Genomic DNA, 20912 nt, shown 5'->3' with positions numbered 1-20912 from the left:
TCCATTCATCCATTGGTGGGCACCTTGGTTGCTTCCATCTTTTTGCTATTGTAAACAGTACTGCAGTGAACATGGGTGTGCATATATTTGTTCATGTAAAGGCTCTTATCTCTCTAGGATGTATTCCGAGGAGTGGGATTGCTGGATCATATGGTTGTTCTATTTCTAGCTTTTGAGGAAACCCCAAATGGATTTCCAAAGTGGTTGTACCATTTTACATTCCCACTAGCAGAGTGTAAGTGTTCCAATCTCTCCACAGCCTCTCCAACATTTATTATTATTATTTTTTTGGATTAATGCCAGCTTTGTTGGAGTGAGATGAAATCTCCTTGTAATTTTGATCTGCATTTCTCTAATGGCTAATGATCGTGAGCATTCCCTCATGTATCTGTTATCTATGTGAATGTCTTCTTTAGTGAAGTGTCTATTTATATCTCTTGCCCATTTTTTAATTGGGTTATTTGTTTTTTGTAGTTGAGTTTTTGCAGTTTCATGTAGATTTTAGAGATCAGGAGCTGATTGGAAATGTCATAGCTAAAAACTTTTTCCCAGTCTGTAGGTAATCTTTTTACTCTTTTGGTGAAGTCTTTGGATGAGCATAGGTGTTTGATTTTTAGGAGCTCCCAGTTATGTAATTTTTCTTCTGCATTCTTAATAATATTTTGTATACTGTTTATGCCATGTATTAGGGCTCCTAATGTTGTCCTTATTTTTTCTTCCATGATGTTTATCGTTTTAGATTTTATATTTCGGTTTTTGATCCATTTTGAGCGTGTTTTTGTGCATGGAGTGAGGTATGGGTCTTGTTTCATTTTTTGCAGATGGATATCCAGTTATGCCAGGACCATTTGTTAAAAAGACTGTCTTTTCCCCATTTAACTGTTTTGGGGCCTTCGTCAAATACCAACTGCTCATATGTGGATGGATTTGTGTCTAGATTCTCAATTCTGTTCCATTGGTCTATGTATCTGTTGTTGTGCCAGTACCAGGCTGTTTTGACTACTGTGGCAGTATAATAGGTTCTAAAATCAGGTAGAGTGAGGCCTCCCACTTTGTTCTTCTTTTTCAGTAATGCTTTACTTATCTGGGGCCTCTTTCCCTTCCATATGAAGTTGGTGATTTGTTTCTCCATCTCATTAAAGAATATCACCAGGATTTGGATTGGAATTGCATTAAATGTATAGATCGCTTTTGGTAGAATAGACATTTTTATAATGTTAAGTCTTCCTACCCATGAGCAAGGTATGTTCTTCCACTTATGTAAGTCTCTTCTGGTTTCTTGCAGAAGTGTACTGTAGTTTTCTTTGTATAAGTCTTTTACATCTCTGGTAAGATTTATTCCCAAGTATTTTTTATTTTGTCTTCTTGGGGGCTACTGTAAATGGCATTGATTTGGTGATTTCTTCTTGGATGTTCTTTTTGTTGGCATAGAGGAATCCAACTGATTTTTGTATGTTTATCTTGTATCTCAATACTCTGCTGAACTCTTCTATTAGTTTCAGTAGTTTTCTGGAGGATTCTTTAGGGTTTTCTGTGCATAAGATCGTGTTATCTGCAAATAGAGATACTTTTACTTCTTCCTTGTGAATCTGGATGCCCTTTATTTCTTTATCTAGCCTAATTGTTCTGGCTAGGACTTCCAACACAATGTTGAATAAGAGTGGTGATAAAGGGCATCCTTATCTGGTTCCCGATCTCAGTGGGAATGTTTTCAGGCTCTCTCCATTTAGGGTGATGTTGGCTGTTGGCTTTGTATAAGTGCCCTTTATTATGTTGAGGAATTTTCCTTCTATTCCTATTTTGCGGAGAGTTTTTGTCATGAATGGGTGTTGAACTTTGTCAAATGCCTTTTCTGCATCAATTGATAAAATCATGTGATTCTTGTCTTTTATTTTATGTGGTATATTTCATTAATTGCTTTTCTAATGTTGAACCATCCCTGCATACCTGGTATGAATCCCACTTGGTCATGGTGAATTATTTTTTTGATATATTGTTGAATTCTGCTGGCCAGAATTTTGTTGAGGATTTTTGCATCTACATTCATGAGGGCGGTAGGTCTGTAAGTTTCTTTTCTTGTGGTGTCTTTACCTGGTTTTAGAATCAGGATTATGGTGGCTTCATAGAATGAGTTTGGTAGTACTCCATCCTTTTCTATGCTCTGAAATACCTTTAGTAGTAGTGATGTTAGCTCTTCTCTGAAAGTTTGGTAGAACTCTGCAGTGAAGCCGTCTGGGGCAGGGCTTTTTTTTGTTGGGAGATTTTTGATTACCTTTTCAATCTCTTCTTTTGTTATGGGTCTATTTAGTTGTTCTACCTCTGTGTGTGTTAGTTTAGGTAGGTAGTGTGTTTCTGGGAATTCATCCATTTCTTCTAGGTTTTCAAATTTGTTAGAGTACAATTTTTCATAGTAATCTGATATGATTCTTTTAATTTCAGTTGGGTCTGTTGTAATATCGTCCATCTCATTTCTTATTTGGGTTATTTGCTTCCTCTCCTGTTTTTCTTTTGTCAGTTTAGCCAGTGGTTTATCAATTTTGTTGAGTTTTTCAATACAACAGCTTTTGGTCCTGTTAATTCTTTCAATTTTTTTTTTTTTTCTGTTTTCTATTCCATTTAGTTCAGCTCTAATTTTTATTATTTGCTTTCTTCTGGTGCCTATGGGTTTCTTTTGTTGCTCTCTTTCTATTTGTTCAAGTTGTAGGGATAATTCTTTGATTTTGGCCCTTTCTTCTTTTTGGATGTGTGCATTTATTGATATAAATTGACCTCTGAGCACTGCTTTCACTGTGTCCCAAAAGTTCTGATAGGAAGTGTTTTCATTCTCATTGGAATCTATGAATTTCTTTATTCCATCCTTAATGTCTTCTATAATCCAGTCTTTTTTGAGCAGGGTATTGTTCAGTTTCCCTGCTTTTTCTGTTATTGATTTCCACTTTTTTGGCCTTATGGTCAGAGAAGATGCTTTGTAATAGTTCAGTGTTTTGGATTCTGCTAAGGCTTGCTTTATGATCTAATATGTGGTCTATTCTAAAGAATCTTCCATGTGCACTAGAAAAGAAAGTATACTTGGTTGCTCTTGGGTGGAGTGTTCTGTATATGTCTATGAGGTCAAGTTGGTTGATCGTGGCATTTAGATCTTGCGTGTCTTTATTGAGCTTCTTTCTGGATGTCCCGTCCTTCACCGAAAGTGGTGTGTTGAAGTCTCCCGTTATTATTGTGGAGCTTTCTCACTTTTCAATGCTGATAGAGTTTGTTGTATGTGTCTTGCAGCCCTGTCATTGGGTGCATAAATATTTAATATGGTTATATCTTCTTGGTGTATTGTCCCTTTAATCATTATGTAGTGTCCTTCCTTACATTTTATGATGAATTTAACTTTAAAGTCTATTTTGTCAGAAATTAATATTGCCACTCCTGCTCTTTTTTGATCGTTGTTTGCTTGGTATATTTTTTTCCATCCTTTGAGTTTTAGTTTGTGTCTCTAAGTCTAAGGTGTGTCTCTTGTAGGCAGCATATAGACAGATCTTGTTTTTTAATCCATTCTGCCACTCTCTGTCTCTTTATTGGTGCATTTAGTCCATTTACATTCAGGGTAATTATGGATAGGTATGAATTTAGTGCTATCATTTTGATGTCTTTTTTTGTGTGTTGTTGACAGTTTCTTTTTCCCACTTAATTTTATGTGCTAAGTAGATTATCTTTATATATTGTCCTTTCCTCATATTTGTTGTTGATTTTGTTTCTGCTGAGTCTCTATTTTTTTCTTGTATTTTATTTTGATGCATAGGATAGTTTGTCTCCTTTGTGGTTACCTTATTATTTACCCCTATTTTTCTAAATTTAAACCTAACTTTTATTTCTTTGTATTGCCGTATCTTTCTCTCCATATGGAAGGTGTATGGTTACATTTCTTAGTCTCTCTTTATTATTTTAATGTTGTCTTCTTTTATATAATAACATCGCTGTTACCCTGTTTTGAGCTTTTTTTTTTTTTGGATTTCCCTCTCTGGGTTGACTTCTGGTTTCTTTGCCCAGTGTTCTAGTCTTGGGTTGATAAAAAGATATTATTTGATTTTCTAACCAAAGAACTCCCTTTAGTATTTCTTGTAGTTTTGGTTTGGTTTTTATGAATTCCCTAAACTTGTGTTTATTTGGAAATGTCTTAATTTCACCTTCATATTTAAGAGACAGCTTTGCTGGATAGGTGATTCTTGGCAGGCAATTCTTTTCCTTCAATTTTTTAAATATGTCATCCCATTGCCTTCTTGCCTGCATGGTTTCTGCCAAGTAGTCCGGGCTTAATCTTATTGGCTCTCCTTTGTAGGTGACTTTTCATTTATCCCTCGCTGCTCTTATAATTGTCTCTTTATCTTTGGTTTTGGCAAGCTTGATTATAATATGTCTTGATGACTTTCTTTTAAGATCTACCTTATGTGGAGTTCAATGAGCATCTCAGATAGATATTTTGTCATCTTTCACAATATCAGGGAAGTTTTCTGCCAACAAATCTTCAACAATTTTCTCTGTATTTTCTGTTATCCCTCCCTGTTCTGGTACTCCAATCACTCATGGGTTATTTTTCTTGATAGAGTCCCACATGATTCTTAAGGTTTCTTCATTTTTTTTAATTCTTTTATCTGATTTTTCTTCAAATATATTAGTGCCAAGTGATTTACCTTCGAGTTCAGAAATTCTAGCTTCTACTTGCTCAATTCTGCTCCTCTGATTTTCTATTGAGTTGTCTACTTCTGTAATTTTATTGTTAACCTTCTGAATTTCTGATTGCTGTCCATCTATGGATTTTTCCAGCTTATTAAATTTTTCATTATATCCCTGAATAATCTTTCAAATTTCTTCAGTTGCTTTATCTGTGTGTTCCTTGGCTTGTTCTGCATATTGCCTCGTTTCCTTCCCGATGTCTGGAAGGGTTCTGTATATTAAACTTTTGTATCCTGCATCTGGTAATTCCAGGAAGGCACTTTCATCTAGAAGGTCCCTGGATTCTTTGTTCCGAGAGCCTGTTGAGGTGATCATGGTCTGTTTCTTTATGCGACTTGATATTGACTGTTGTCTCCAAGCCATCTATAAGTTATTGTATTAGTTTATGCTTGCTTACTGTGTGGTAGCTCCTTGCTTTGTTTTCTTTTGGTATACCCCTGTGGGTTGCTTGAGTGAGCTAGCTTGATTTTTTTTCACCTTTGGAGCGCTGATGTTCTGTCCCCAGATGGCTAGAGCTGTTATCTGGTATATCAGTCTAGGAGTCCATTCAGTTTTCTTGTCTGAATTCAGCTCAGGTTTCCAGGTAGCTGATCATCAAGTGTGTGGTACAGGCTCTGTCCTACAGCCTTAGAGGGGCAGTGGTGATTGGTGTATATACTGGTATCTGATTGCAGCAGGGAGTCATGCTCTGAACAAGGCAGGGGCCTGAGAACCGACCCCCAAGTGTTTCTGAGGAAAGTGCATGGGCACCCAAAGTTTTTGGTTGTAAGGACTGGGAGGTACCAGTTATCTTTGGACCCCTGTCGCAGGTGGCTGGGTGACCTGAGTGGAGCTACCAGTCCTTAGGTCCCTGATGTGAGTATGTGAGAACCTTTTTTAATAGGCAAAGCAGTGTCAAACATCAAACATCCACTTCTCCACCACACAGCTGAAACGGTCCACCCAGAAGGGAAAGGTGCTCAAAGTCCATGGATGGTTTATGCCTGGACAGGAGCCACTTCTGTCCTGAGCTCCCCAGGTTAGTGGAGCTAGCAAATTATCTTTTCCCCCCATTTGCAAATTTTTTCCTTCCCCAAGGCTGGGAGGATGGCTCTAGGTGCTCAATAGTGCCTATCTCAGGCCCAGGGGATTCAGCCGCTGAAGCCGGCTTGGGGGTGGGGGGGCACAGTAAAATATACGCAAGTACTTAGCTTTTGCTGAGAGCGCCATTCGTCTCAGGTTCCGGAGGTGTGAGTAGGCCGTGTGGCTGGCTGCTTCTTCCTGAGGAAACTGTGGCCGAACGCTAGTACTAGCCCTCTGCCACCAGTGCTCGGGGAATGGTACCTGAGGGCTCCCTGCAATTCAGGTCCAGTAACTCCTCTCCACTTCTGGACGGTCTCTTCCTTCCCCTGCCCCTCAGTTCATTTTCTAAGCTTGCCTTTGAAGCTGAGGGCTCCCAGCTTGTCACAAATATACTCGTTTCACTTGTTTTTTCGGGTCTTTATTGTAAAGAGGGCTTGCCGGAAGCATCTGTCTATTCGGCCTTCTTGCCTCTGCCTCCCTATCAATGCATCTTGATTGCATGTTCAATCAGTTTCAGGCTATCAATGCATCTTGATTGCATGTTCAATCAATTTCAGACTGTAGCAGCTGATAAAAATCTTCTATTCATCTTTGGCCCTAGTGGGTGGTGAATAAATTTGAATAATAGTTGTATTAACTGGTCTTTCTTGTGGGCGTATAGATATTTTCCTATCACAGACAGCATTGTACTTCAGGATAGATCATGAAATGTTCTTTTTGACGATGAATGCAACACCATTCCTCTTCAAGTTGTCATTCCCCGTGTAGTAGACTATATGATTGCCCGATTCAAAATGGCCAATATGAGTCCATTTCAGCTTATTAATACCTAGGATATTGATGTTTATGTGTTCCATTTCATTTATGATGATTTCCGATTTTCCTAGATTCATACTTCGTACATTCCAGGTTCCAATTATTAATGGATGTTTGCAGCTGTTTCTTCTCATTTTGAGTCATGCCACATCAGCAAATAAAGGTCCCGAAAGCTTTATTCCATCCACATCATTAGGGTCGACTCTACTTTGAGGAGGCAGCTCTTCCCCAGTCATCTTTTGAGTGCCTTCCAATCTGGGGGCTCATCTTCCAGCACTATATCAGACAATGTTCCGCTGCTATTCATAAGGTTTTCACTGGCTAATGCTTTTCAGAAGTAGACTGCCGGGTCCTTCTTCCTAGTCTGTCTTAGTCTGGAAGCTCAGCTGAAACCCGTCTTCCACGGGTGACCCTGCTGGTATCTGAATACCAGTGGCATAGCTTCCAGCATCACAGCAACACACAAGTCCCCACAGTATGACAAACTGGCAGACATGTGGGGGAGTCTTTGTCTAGGGACCAAAAATTTAAAAAATAAATAATCCCCATGCCTATGCTTTTGCTATCATCAGTTGATGAAAAAATTATTTATGAGCATTTGAGTACAGCCAAGTTTGTTTCAGCTCTAAATGTTATTGTTAAGAATAGTAATACTAAGGGGTTTTGTGTAAAAATGCCTAGCCTCATGTCTGGCATATAGGACTCACTCAATAAACATGAATTGAACCTAAAAATTCTTCATAAAAGTGAAAAATGATGTGGAGAGAACTCACAACCCTCCACAGAGTGAAAACATTTAAAAGCAAGAGAGTGACCTAGCAAAGAGCAGTAGGCCAAATTCGATACATCGGGTTTTTATCCACAACCACCAATTGCCATCAAGGTGACTCTGACTCATGGCAACCCCATGTGTGTCAGAGTAGAACTGTGCTCCATAGGGTTTTCAATGGCTGATTTTTTGGAAATAGGTTGTGAGCCATTTCTCCCAAGATACCTCTGGCTAGACTCGAAACTCCAACCTTTTGGTTAGCAGCTGGGCTTGTTAATTGTTTGCACCACTTGTTTTGTTATATTTGTGAAGGAATGTGATTTGACTTGTAATATATTCTCATTTGTTAACAAATCATATTCCACTATATATTATAGACAGGAAATATGAGAAACCCTGGTGGCATAGTAGTTAAGTGCTACGGCTACTAACCAAAGGGTCAGCAGTTCAAATCCGCCAGGTGCTCCTTGGAAACTCTATGGGGCAGTTCTACTCTGTCCTATAGGGCTCTATGAGTCGGAATCGACTCAATGGCACTGGGTTTGGTTTTTTTGGTTTAAGGAAATGTGGTTAAATAATCATATTTCTAGTTGCCATTGAGTCGATTCCAATTCATCGTGCTCCCATGTATGCAGAGTAGGACTCAGCTTCATAGGGGGTTTCAAGGTTTTGACCTTTCAGAAGCAGATTGCCAGGCCTGTCTTTTGAGGCACCTCTGGGTAGGTCTGAATCGCCAACTGTAGTGAAGTGAGTTCCTTTGTGTGGCCTTTTGCCTTGGTTCTTTGGAAAAACAGTCTAAGAAAATTTTCTCCTAAGCCTTGTAGAATTATTTTTGCCCTAATTTTCTACCCCAGAAGGTTTGTTACTTTTGTATAGGTTGATTGACATTTCCTGGGCAAGCTGTAAACAACGTGGTTTGATATTTTTTGTCTGACCCTGGGCTGCAGCCTGCCCTGTGATTGGTATGCACCTTGCAGAGATTGGTCAATAGACTGTGCAAATTAAGTGTTTCAGGCCTATGGAGAGGGGATTGGTCAGTTTATGCTCCCCCTGGTGGGAGGAGTCATGCCTTGAAATTGACAAGGAGTTGTGTATATAAGCAGCCAACCCCAAAGGACTTTTTTTGAGATAAAAAGAAGCAGAAAGAAAAAGAAGCAAGAAGGCAGAAGAAACAGAGAGAGAGTGGAGGCAGGGAACCTCTTAAACAGCTGCTGTGTGGGTCAAGGGCTCTAACGCTGAAGGTGGTGACAGGCCCAGAAGAGGCCCAGCAGCAGAGCTGAGGGCAGGAAGGCCAAAGGCAGACAGGCCTGTCATGAGAGTGCTGAGAAGAAGCCTCTCCTGAGGAGGCTGAGGAGCTTGTCCTCAGGGGGCCGAGAGGAGCCTGTCCTCAGGGGGCTGAGAGGGGCCAGCCCTCAGGGGGCAGAGAGGAGCCCGTTCTGAGGGGGCATAGAGGCGCCCGTTCTCAGAGGGCTGAGAGGAACCTGTCCTCAGGGGGCTGAGAGGGGCCTGTCCTCAGGGGGCTGAGAGAAGCCCATTCTCAGGGGGCTAAGAGGAGCCTATTCTCAGGGGGCTGAGAGGAGCCTATTCTCAGGGGGCTGAGAGGGGCCCGTTCTGAGGGGGTGGAGAGGAGCCCATTCTCAGAGGGCTGAGGGGAACTTGTCCTCAGGGGGCTTAGAGGGGCTTGTTGTCAGGGGGCTGAGAGGAGCCTATTCTGAGGGGGCACAGAGGAGCCCGTCCTCAGAGGGCTGAGAGGAGCCTCTCACAAGGGGGCTGAGAGGGGCCTGCCTTCAGGGGGCTGAGAGGAACCTATCCTGAGGGGGCAGAGAGGAGCCCGTTCTCAGAGGGTTGAGAGGAGCCTGTCATCAGGGGGCTGAGAGGGGCCTGTCCTCAGGGGGCCGAGAGGGGTCTATCCTCAGGGGGCTGAGAGGAGCCTATTCTCAGGGGGCTGAGAGGGGCCTGTCCTCAGGAGGCTGAGAGGAGCCTATTCTGAGGGGGCAGAGAGGAGCCTGTTCTCAGAGGGTTGAGAGGAGCCTGTCATCAGAGGGCTGAGAGGGTCCTGTCCTCAGGGGGCTGAGAGAAGGCCCGCACAGCTGAGAAAAGCTGAGAGAGCTGCACTGCACTGAAGAAGGAAGACTTTGCTGTGTGCTGATCCTGATCCTGAGTTGTAGCCTGTTGATCCTGGTCCCAAGTTGTACCCTGTTCTTCTTTAATAAACCACTTAACTATAAGTATGGTCTGTGAGTTCTGTGTGGTATTGCAAAAGATTATCAAACCCAGCAGAGAAGTAGAGTACCAGGGAGGACAGCTGGTATCAGAATTGGTAAAAAAAAAAAAAGTTGGGAAAGTGGAGGTATGTCTGACCCCCACCTCATGGGAATCAGCTTTGGGCTGATCCTGGTCACTACAGGTTCTAATGCTACTACTACTACTACTCCTACCATTCTACACTGACTTCAAGCGCTCAACCCTTTGTGCCACCCAGGGATTCCATAAATAATCATATAAAGCACATTTAAATTTAAAAATTTATATACATAAAATCAGTTAGTCATTTATTTAATACATGTCTAATATTGCTGTGATGGTATGGTCTATTGTTCAGCAAATATTCATCTCCCACCCCCACCTTGGCGTGGGTGTGATCCAATGACTTGTTTTGGCCAGTGGAATGTGAGTGGATGTGAGACAGGCAGGGGCTTGAGATGTACTTCAGCAGTTGGGCTCGCCTTCCCGAGCTTCTGCCTTTTCCCATAAATATAATACGCAAGTCCAAGGAGGACAAAAGGTGTAGTGGCCTAAAAGCAAACCCAACCTCAGCTTGCAGGCAAGCCTAACCCAGATCAGCTGGCATCAACCCACAAATACACGAGTGAGAAACACAGGCTTATTGTCGTTTGATATTGAGTTTGGGGTTGTTTGTTAATGTTGGTTGATGTTGAGTTTCAGGGTTGTTTGTTAGGCATCATTATTGTAGCAATAGCTGACTGATATGTTGGGGCAGTTCTACTCTGTCACACGGGGTGGCTGTGAGTTGGAATCCACTCTATGGCATTTAACAAAAACAGTATTCCGTGCTACAGATGTACTACAGCTCGTTTGACCATTCCTCTATGGAAGGACACTTCGATTGCTTCTCATTTTTGGCTATTACAAATAAAGCTGCTACAAAAATTTGTATACAGGTTTTTGTGTGGACACCTGGTTTTGTTTTTCTGGAACAAATGCCCAGGAGTATGATAGCTGGGTTGTGTAGTAAGTGTGAGTTTAGTTTTTTAAGTAAGCAAAGTTTCATATTTTTGTCAGGAATTTTTTCAAATGAAAATATACACAGCAATTCAACAATTTCTATGTGTATACTTCAGCGACATTGATTAGATTCTTCAAGTTGTGTAGCAATTCTTTCCATCCTTTCCCAAATTATTCCACCGTTCTTAACATAAATTGACTGCCCTGTAAGCTTCTCATCTAACCCTTCAAGTTGGTGTTGACATTTGATCACATATAGATAATTCTTTAAAAGAGCTCAAGGCAGACATTCCTTATTAATTAAGCTAAACTATTGTTTTTTTTATTGTTTGGTTTCAAGATGATTTCAGGTGATAGTTTCAGTTTTAGGTTTAAAGATTACCTCAGGGCAGCAGTTTCAGCCTCAATGCTCCAGAGAAGAATAGCTTCTGTTCCACATTTTTACCACCTTTGATCAGGATTCTTCTATAGAATCTTTGATCAAAATGTTTAGTAATGGTAGCCAGGCACCATCCAGTTCTTCTGGCCTGATGGCAAAGGAGGCAGTTGTTCATGGAGGCAATTAGACACACATTTCATTTTCTTCTCCTATGCCTGACTCCTTCTTCCTCTGCTGCTCCAGATGAATAGAGATCAATTGTTGTATCTTGGATGGCTGCTCACCAGCTTTTAAGACCCCAGGCACTATGCAATGAACTAGGAGATAGAACAGAAATACTAAAAACAATATTAGGCCACTTGACTGGGATGTCCCATGAAGCCATGTGTCATATATTGAATTGTGTTCCCAAAAAACATCTATCAACTTGGCTAGGTCATGATTCCCAGTATTGTATGATTGTCTACCATTTTGTCATCTGATGTGATTTCCCCATATGTTGTAAATCCTATCACTATGATGTAATGTGGTGGATTAGTGTCAGTTATATGGATGAGATCTACAAGATTAGATAGTGTCTTAAGCCAATCTCTTTAGAGATATACAAGAGAAGTGAGCAGAGAGACATGGGGACCTCATACCACCAAGAAAGCAGCACCGGGAGCAGAGTGTGTCCTTTGGACCTGAGGTTCCTGTGCTGAGATGCTCCCAGACCAAGGGAAGACTGATGACAAGGACCTTCCTCCAGAACTGACAGAAGAAAGCCTTCCCCTGGAGCCAGGGCCCTGAATTTGGACTTGTAGCCTACTAGACTGTGAGGGAATAAGTTTCTCTTTGTTAAAGCCATCCACTTGTGGTATTTCTGTTATAGCAGCACTCGATAACTAAGACACCATGACATCAAACCTCCAAACCAAGGAACAAATCCCATAATGTCTTTGGTTGTACATACATATCCAGCATCAGGAGCTACTTTTTGTTGTTGTAAAAATACATATAATACAGCTTTTGCAAATTCAACCTTTCTCAGGTGTACAAATCAGTAATATCAATTACATTAATCATTTTGTACAGCCAATACGCTTAATCAATGCCAAATTTCCCATCACCATAGACAGAAACTTACTGCTTCTCAAACAATCTCTTCCCGTCCCTCCCACCCCTGGTAACCACCAATGAACTTTGTCCTCTACACATTTACCTATTCTAGTCATTTCATATAAGTGAGATCATACAATATTTGTCCTTTTGTGACTGATTTAATTCACTGAACATAGTGTTTTCAAGGCTCTTCCCTGTTATGGCATGTATCAGGACTTCATTTCTCTTTATGGCTGCTTCCATTGTATGTATGCACCACATTTTGTTTATCCATTCATCCTTGATGGACATTTAGGTTGTTTCCACCTTTTGGCTACTGTAAATAATGCCTCAGTGGACACTGGTGTACGTAGGTCTGTTCACATCACTGCCTTTAAGTCCTGTGGGTATATACCTAGGGGTGGGATTGCTGAGTCATATGGTAGTTATATTTTTAATTGTTTTGAGGAACCACCACACTATTTTTCACAGTGACTGTACCATGTTGCATTCCTACCAGCAATGGATAAGGATTCCAGTTTCCCCATATCTTCACCAACATTTGTTATTTTCCTTTTTTTTTTTTAAATCTTAGTGGGAGTGAACTAGTATCTCACAGTGGTTTTGATTTGCATCTCTCTGATGATAGCATTAGGAATTTTGCTATGGTGATTTTGTTAGGAAATTTCGTTTCAAATGAAACTTAAAGATTAACTAGAACTATTTTAAAATTAGAATACCTATAAATAAATCTCTAATATAAGAATTAAAACCATGCCCTCAAGTCAGTTCCAACTCATGGTGATCCCATGTGTGTCAGAATAGAGCTGTACTCCATACAGTTTGCAGCGATTGATTTTTCAGAGATACATTACTAAGCCATTCTTCTCAGGCACCTCTAGGTGGGCTCAAACAGCCAACCTTTCAGTTTGCAGCAAAGCATATTAACCATTTGTACAACAACTTAAAATTAGAGATGTCTATCTCACCCCGACATTACTGGCATTCATAATAATTTTAAAAAAATGTTGGAGAGGCTGTGGGGAGATTGGAACTCTTATGCACTCCTGGTGGGAACCATCTTGGAAGTCGATATGTCGCTTCCTTAAAAAGCTAGAAATAGAAATACCATAGAATCCAGCAATCTGACTTCTAGGAGTATACATAAAGAAATAAGAGCCATCACACGAATAGACATAGGCACACCTATGTTCATTGCAGCATTATTCACAATAGCAAAAAGATGAAAATAACCTAAGTGCCCATCAACAGATGGATGGATAAACAAGCTAAGGTACATACGCAACAATGAAGAACAATGATGAATCTGCAAAACATCTCCCAACAGAAATGAGTCTGGAGGGCATTATGCTGAGTGAAATAAGTCACTCACAGGACAGATGCTGTATGAGACTACTATTATAAAAACTCATGAAAAGTTTTCCACACAGAAAGAAACAATGGGAGGGAAAGGGTGGGAAGGGAAACACTAACTAGACAATAGATAATTAGTAACTTTGTGAAGGGTAAGACAGTACACAGTATTGGGAAGTCAGCACAACTTGACCAAGGCAAAGTCATGGAAGCTTCATAGACACATCCACACTCCCTGAGTGACCGAGTTACTGGGTTGGGGGTTGGGGACCATGGTCTTGGGGAACATTTAGCTTGTGTGGCATAACATAGTTTATAAAGAAATGTTCTGCATCCTACTTTGGTGAGTAGCATCTGTGGTCTTAAAAGTCTGCAAGCAGCCATCTAAGATATGTCTATTGGTTCCACCCTGTCTGGAACAAGGGAGAATGAAGAAAATCAAAGACACAAGGGAAATATTAGTCCAAAGGGCTGACGGACCACAACTACCACAGCCACCACCAGACTGAGTCCAGCACAACTAGATGGTGCCCAGCTACCACCACTGACTGCTCTAACAGATAACAGAGGGTCCTGGACAGAGCAGAAGAAAAATGTAGAACAAAATTCAAACTCACAAAAAAAAGACCAGACTTACTGGTCTGACAGAGACTGGAGAAACCCAGAGATTATGGGCCCCCGACACCCTTTTAACTCAGTACTGAAGTCACTCTTGAAGTTCATCTTTGAGCCAAAGATTAGACAGACCTATAAAACAAATAATAACACACATAGTTCAACTATGTATACAAGACTAAATGGGCACATCAGCCCAAAAGCAAAGACAAGAAGGGATAGGAGAGCTGGATGAATTTAAATGGGGAACCCCAGGTCAAGAAGGGGAGAGTGTTGACACATCGCCAGGTTGGCAGCCAATGTCACAAAACAATGTGTATTAATTGTTTAATGAGAAGCTAATTTGCTCTGTAAATTTTCACCTAAAGCACAATAAAAGTAAATAAGTAATTAAAAATTGGAGATGTTATAAAAGGTATTGCTGTGTGAATGGAGAAGCTCCACCCTCTCCAGCTGCCTGCACCCTGTGGGCAGTCCCTCCAGACCCTGTTGCAAGATGGCGTCCTGTCTTCTGTGAGTCTGTGCGGAAAAACCCATCTCACAGTGCAGCCAGCGTGGAGGAGTCTGGAGAAATGTTAAACTGAGAGCCTTGTTGGGCTTAAATGCCTAAATTTGTTTAACTGAAAATGAGTATTGTTTTGGCATGTGTATTTTAAAAGGGCGAACACCTCAAAACTTTTCCTGGCAGACTGACCCTTTGTTCTGCTAGTCAGCCAGGATTCAGGGTTGACAGCAGGTGGGAGCCTGAATAATTTAAACAAAATGTTGGCTCTTCCAGCCAAGGAAAAAGCAGCTCACTGAGGAATGCTGCATTAGCGAATCTGAATACAGAGGGCATCATGACCACAAAAGTGCAGCGTCCTAGTGAGGGCTGGGGGGAAAGGCCCTTCTCCCTGGCTTCAGTACCCTCTTGACACCCCATATTTGAGGATCAGGGAATATGGGGGAACTGTCTAGATGCTGTTGCTCTCACAGAAATAACCTGAAATTTGTCTTAGTTCATTTTTTCCTGAGCAAGTAAGACAAGCCATCATACCTCATTTTAATTTTGGATTGCAATAGACTACTGCTGAATTTATTAAACCAACCGGAATAAATATACTTGCCATTTATTGTGACTTGTAAACTTCCTTTTCATTCCATTTCATGAACAAGTAAGGAATGTATAGGTTGATAGATTCAATGAAGTACACATTTTGCAGTAAAATTATTGTGTCTTGCCGGAAAGGTGCATCTACAGCAGTTTCTTTGTGACAAGGTGAAATGCCAATTTAATGTCATAAATAGCATATAAGTTAAAAAAAAAAAAAAGCTGTCGAGTCGACTTCAACTCCTGGCAACCCCATGTGTGTCAGAGCAGAACTGTGCCCAATAGGGTTTTCAGTGGCTGATTTTTTGGAAGTATATCACCAGGCCTTTTTTCCAAGGCAACTCTGGGTGAAACTGGAGCTTCTGACATTTTGGTTAGCAGCCGAGCGTGTTAACCGCTTGCACAATCGCACATAAATAGCATATAATACTTTCACGCATTTAATAGTTTCATGCTCTGATCTTAAAACTGATGAAATTTATAGACTAGCATATTGAACTATTTCTGTAGCCCTCTTAAGAAATGTAATTTTATAGTTTGGGCTGTTACTATCAAAATACTCTTATATGCGTGATATCTTTCATGATTATTTTGTTAGTCCCTCTTGGTAGCTCTTGACACTTTAAATTCTAAAAACCAGAATTTGAATCTCCATAAAATCATCTGTTGATAGGCAGGGTATTCCAGCTGTAGTTATCACAGAAAGAAAAGTTTTCTAAAAATCAACCCAGTTCAATATTTAAATACGAAAATGTCATCAGTAACATGTGCATGAATATTTTTTAATGATTTGTTTCATCTTTTAGGAAGAACTTCTAGAGATTGCAAACTTTAGTAATTTTGTTTCTTTAATAAATGTAGCAAATAGGGAACAAAAGACAGATACAAGGTTTTACGCTAGACAGTTACATTCAGCATAATTTCAACTTTAAAATTATAGAGACAGAAATGAATGTCCCACTTCTGTGGTAGAAGTACTTGACGACTTTGTGGGATGTTTTGTGCCAATTCTTTACTAAATTATCTTGGGCACCGTTGCTAGGTAACCCCACTGGCTTCCCTGCAGCTGAAAAATAAGAGGGTTATAGGGAGTAATTCCCTATTATTAGCATTTGGCTAATAAGGTTTTTTAAAAACTGTATAGCCTAGTGTATTTTCCTCCTTTTCTAGGGAATGTCATTGTCTATGGAAGTACAATCGACACTTACACCACAGTGGAGGCGCTCTTAAACCTCGGCGTGAGGGGCTGCTGCATCCACTTCGTTCATCCGCCGCCCACCTCCACCATCACCTGTATCAACAACTACTCGGTGGAAAGCGCAGTGGCGGATGCGCTCACAGCAGCGGGAGTGACCATCTACCACGACGCGCTCCTGGCACAGTGGAACGACGGCCAGTACCCGGACCCCATCAAGTGCGCCAGTTTCACCACACCCACCAAGCCCTTCAGACTTCAGTGCTCCGTGAGTAGGCCTGTGAACTTCGCTCATCAGGTGGGAGCGGGGAAAGCAGTCACCTGTCGGGGGCTTTAAGGGTCTGAAGGATTGCAGGGAGTACATTTATAGTCACATGTTGGGTTTTGTTTTCTAACTGTTCAGCTATCTATTGGTGAGTAACAAACGACCCCAAACTTAGGGACATGAAACAATAAATTATTATTATTTTCTCTCCTGGTTCTAGGAGTTGACTGGGCTCAACCTGGGAGTACTTGGGGAGTGGGGCGTGGGTTCTGCTGTGCCCCATAGGGTCACCACGAGTCAGAATCGAGTAGACAGCAGTGGGTAACATTTCCTGAGAGCTTGTCATGTGGCAGGAGCCATGCTACGTGCCTGCAGTGCATTCTTTCATGTCGTTATAACTGCTCTAAAGGAAAGCAACCCCATTTTACTTACGAGAGCATTGTGGCTCCAGGCACGTCCCAGTGTCTACACTGCTTTTATACACTATGACACTGGAAAAGGAAATGGAAAGGCTTATGGAGTAGAGCCTTGGAAGATTTATAGAGAGACAGTACTTCTCTTTTGGGTTGCCTAACAGCCCAGCCTAACAGGCCAACCTAAGAGCCTGTATCATTAGAGTTGCCAGCTCCGAAGATCAGCAGAAACCCGTAAGGAAGGGGAGAGGGAAGCAGCCAATCAATTTAACTGGGAAGCAAGAGACCCAAAGGAGGCCAAGGTCAGTGTGAGGATTGGGGCTATATAGCTCAAGGGTGTTTGTTACCAGTTGTTACAAAGAATGCCAGCTACTGTCTAGTGGGCAACGCCTTACCTCAGAGTAGGAGGTGGTCACCCTAAATTACAGCTTCTGATTCAAGTGCCTCTAAGAGTAGAGAATGGTGACAGTACTCTACCTCCCTGCCCCCAGAGTCTAGACAGAGGCTCAAAGCAGATCACCACCACAAGAGAGATTTCTCTGGAGTCTCTTTTTATCCTGAATATCGATGGAAATTTTGCATTCTGCTCTTTAGAATATACGCTCATTTGTTGACTCATTCCACAGATATTTATTGAGCACCTACTAGTAGGTCCCAGACTAGGGTTGCTGGGAATATAGCCGTGAAAAGAGAGAAATCAATTTTATTTATTTATTTATTTTTATTAACTTTTATTGAGCTTCAAGTGAATGTTTACAAATCAAGTCAGACTGTCACATATAAGTTTATATACATCTTACTCCCTACTCCCACTTGCTCTCCCCCTAATGAGTCAGCCCTTCCAGTCTCTCCTTTCGTGACAATTTTGCCAGCTTCCAACTCTCTCTATCCTCCCATCCCCCCTCCAGACAGGAGATGCCAACAGTCTCAAGTGTCCACCTGATATAATTAGCTCGCTCTTCATCAGCATCTCTCTCCTACCCACTGTCCAGTCCCTTTCATGTCTGATGAGTTGTCTTCGGGGATGGTTCCTGTCCTGGGCCAACAGAAGGTTTGGGGACCATGACCACTGGGATTCCCCTAGTCTCAGTCAGACTATTAAGTATGGTCTTTTTATGAGAATTTGGGGTCTGCATCCCACTGATCTCCTGCTCCCTCAGGAGTTCTCTGTTGTGCTGCCTGTCAGGGCAGTCATCGATTGTGGCCGGGCACCAACTAGTTCTTCTGGTCTCAGGATGATGTAGGTCTCTGGTTCATGTGGCCCTTTCTGTCTCTTGGGCTCTTAGTTATCGTGTGACCTTGGTGTTCTTCATTCTCCTTTGCTCCAGGTGGGTTGAGACCAATTGATGCATCTTAGATGGCCACTTGTTAGCATTTAAGACCCCAGACGCCACATTTCAAAGTGGGACGCAGAATGTTTTCATAACAGAATTATTTTTCCAATTGACTTAGAAGTCCCCTTAAACCATGGTCCCCAAACCCGCGCCCTTGCTCCACTGACCTTTGAAGCATTCAGTTTATCCCGGAAACTTCTTTGCTTTTGGTCCAGTCCAATTGAGCTGACCTTCCATGTATTGAGTGTTGTCCTTCCCTTCACCTAAAGCAGTTCCTATCTACTAATTAATCAGTAAAAAACCCTCTCCCACCCTCCCTCCCTCCCCCCCTCATAACCACAAAAATATGTGTTCTTCTCAGTTTATACTATTTCTCAAGATCTTATAATAGTGGTCTTACACAGTATTTGTCCTTTTGCCTCTAATTTCGCTCAGCATAATGCCTTCCAGGTTCCTCCATGTTCTGAAATGTTTCACAGATTCGTCACTGTTCTTTATCGATGCGTAGTATTCCATTGTGTGAATATACCACAATTTATTTACCCATTCATCCATTGATGGACACCTTGGTTGCTTCCAGCTTTTTGCTATTGTAAACAGAGCTGCAATAAACATGGGTGTGCATATATCTGTTTGTGTGAAGGCTCTTGTTTCTCTAGGGTATATTCCGAGGACTGGGATTTCTGGTTTTTTTTTTTCTTTTTTATGGTAGTTCTATTTCTAACTGTTTAAGATAACGCCAGATAGATTTCCAAAGTGGTTGTACCATTTTACATTCCCACCAGCAGTGTATAAGAGTTCCAATCTCTCCGCAGCCTCTCCAACATTTATTATTTTGTGTTTTTTGGATTAATGCCAGCCTTGTTGGAGTGAGATGAAATCTCATCGTAGTTTTAATTTGCATTTCTCTAATGGCTAATGATCGAGAGCATTTTCTCATGTATCTGTTAGCTGCCTGAATATCTTCTTTAGTGAAGTGTGTGTTCATATCCTTTGCCCACTTCTTGATTGGGTTGTTTGTCTTTTTGTGGTTGAGTTTTGACAGAATCATATAGATTTTAGAGATCAGGCGCTGGTCAGAGATGTCATAGCTGAAAATTCTTTCCCAGTCTGTAGGTGGTCTTTTTATTCTTTTGGTGAAGTCTTTAGATGAGCATAGGTGTTTGATTTTTAGGAGTTCCCAGTTATCTGGTTTCTCTTCGTCATTTTTGGTAATGTTTTGTATTCTGTTTATGCCTTGTATTAGGGCTCCTAGGGTTGTCCCTATTTTTTCTTCCATGATCTTTATCGTTTTAGTCTTTATGTTTAGGTCTTTGATCCACTTGGAGTTAGTTTTTGTGCATGGTGTGAGGTATGGGTCCTGTTTCATTTTTTTGCAAATGGATATCCAATTATGCCAGCACCATTTGTTAAAAAGACTATCTTTTCCCCAATTAACTGACACTGGGCCTTTGTCAAATATCAACTGCTCACATGTGGATGGATTTATATCTGGGTTCTCAATTCTGTTCCATTGGTCTATGTGCCTGTTGTTGTACCAGTACCAGGCTGTTTTGACTACTGTGGCTGTATAATAGTTTCTGAAATCAGGTAGAGTGAGGCCTCCCACTTTCTTCTTCTTTTTCAGTAATGCTTTGCTTATCTGAGGCTTCTTTCCCTTCCATATGAAGTTGGTGATTTGTTTCTCCATCACATTAAAAAATGACATTGGAATTTGGATCAGAAGTGCATTGTATGTATAGATGGCTTTTGGTAGAATAGACATTTTTACTATGTTAAGTCTTCCTATCCATGAGCAAGGTATGTTTTTCCACTTAAGTATGTCCTTTTTAATTTCTTGTAGTAGAGCTTTGTAGTTTTCTTTGTATAGGTCTTTTACATCCTTGGTAAGATTTATTCCTAAGTATTTCATCTTCTTGGGGGCTACTGTGAACGGTATTGATTTGGTTATTTCCTCTTCGATGTTGTTTTTGTTGATGTAGAGGAATCCAAGTGATTTTTGTATGTTTATCTTATAACCTGGGACTCTGCCAAACTCTTGTATTAGTTTCAGTAGTTTTCTGGAGGATTCCTTAGGGTTTTCTGTGTATAAGATCATGTCATCTGCAAATAGAGATAATTTTACTTACTCCTTGCCAATCCGGATGCCCTTTATATCTTTGTCTAGCCTAATTGCTCTGGCTAGGACCTCTAGCACAATGTTGAATAAGAGCGGTGATAAAGGGCATCCTTGTCTGGTTCCCGTTCTCAAGGGAAATGCTTTCAGGTTCTCTCCATTTAGAGTGATATTGGCTGTTGGCTTTGCATGCCCTTTATTATGTTGAGGAATTTTCCTTCAATTCCTATTTTGGTAAGAGTTTTTATCATAAATGGGTGTTGGACTTTGTCAAATGCCTTTTCTGCATCAATTGATAAGATCATGTGGTTTTTGTCTTTTGTTTTATTTATGTGATGGATTACATTAATGGTTTTTCTGATGTTAAACCAGCCTTGCATACCTGGTATAAATCCCACTTGATCAGGGTGAATTATTTTTTTTTGATGTGGTGTTG

The 20912-nt window shown here is 41.0% G+C and overlaps 1 protein-coding gene across 1 annotated transcript in view; it reads left to right on the top strand.

Moving 5' to 3' along the window:
- CFAP61 (cilia and flagella associated protein 61) overlaps positions 1-20912 on the top strand; it is a 405193-nt gene that overhangs the window by 257213 nt on the left and 127068 nt on the right. The window contains exon 20 of the mRNA XM_064276462.1: positions 16324-16616. Coding sequence (XP_064132532.1) covers positions 16324-16616 — 293 coding nt within the window. The remainder of the gene's footprint in view (positions 1-16323; positions 16617-20912) is intronic.

This window comes from Loxodonta africana, chromosome 24 (genome assembly GCF_030014295.1).
Source record: "Loxodonta africana isolate mLoxAfr1 chromosome 24, mLoxAfr1.hap2, whole genome shotgun sequence".
Lineage (NCBI taxonomy): Eukaryota > Metazoa > Chordata > Mammalia > Proboscidea > Elephantidae > Loxodonta > Loxodonta africana.
The sequence above is the reverse complement of the archived record's forward strand: the minus strand, read 5'-3'. Positions and strand labels throughout refer to the sequence as shown.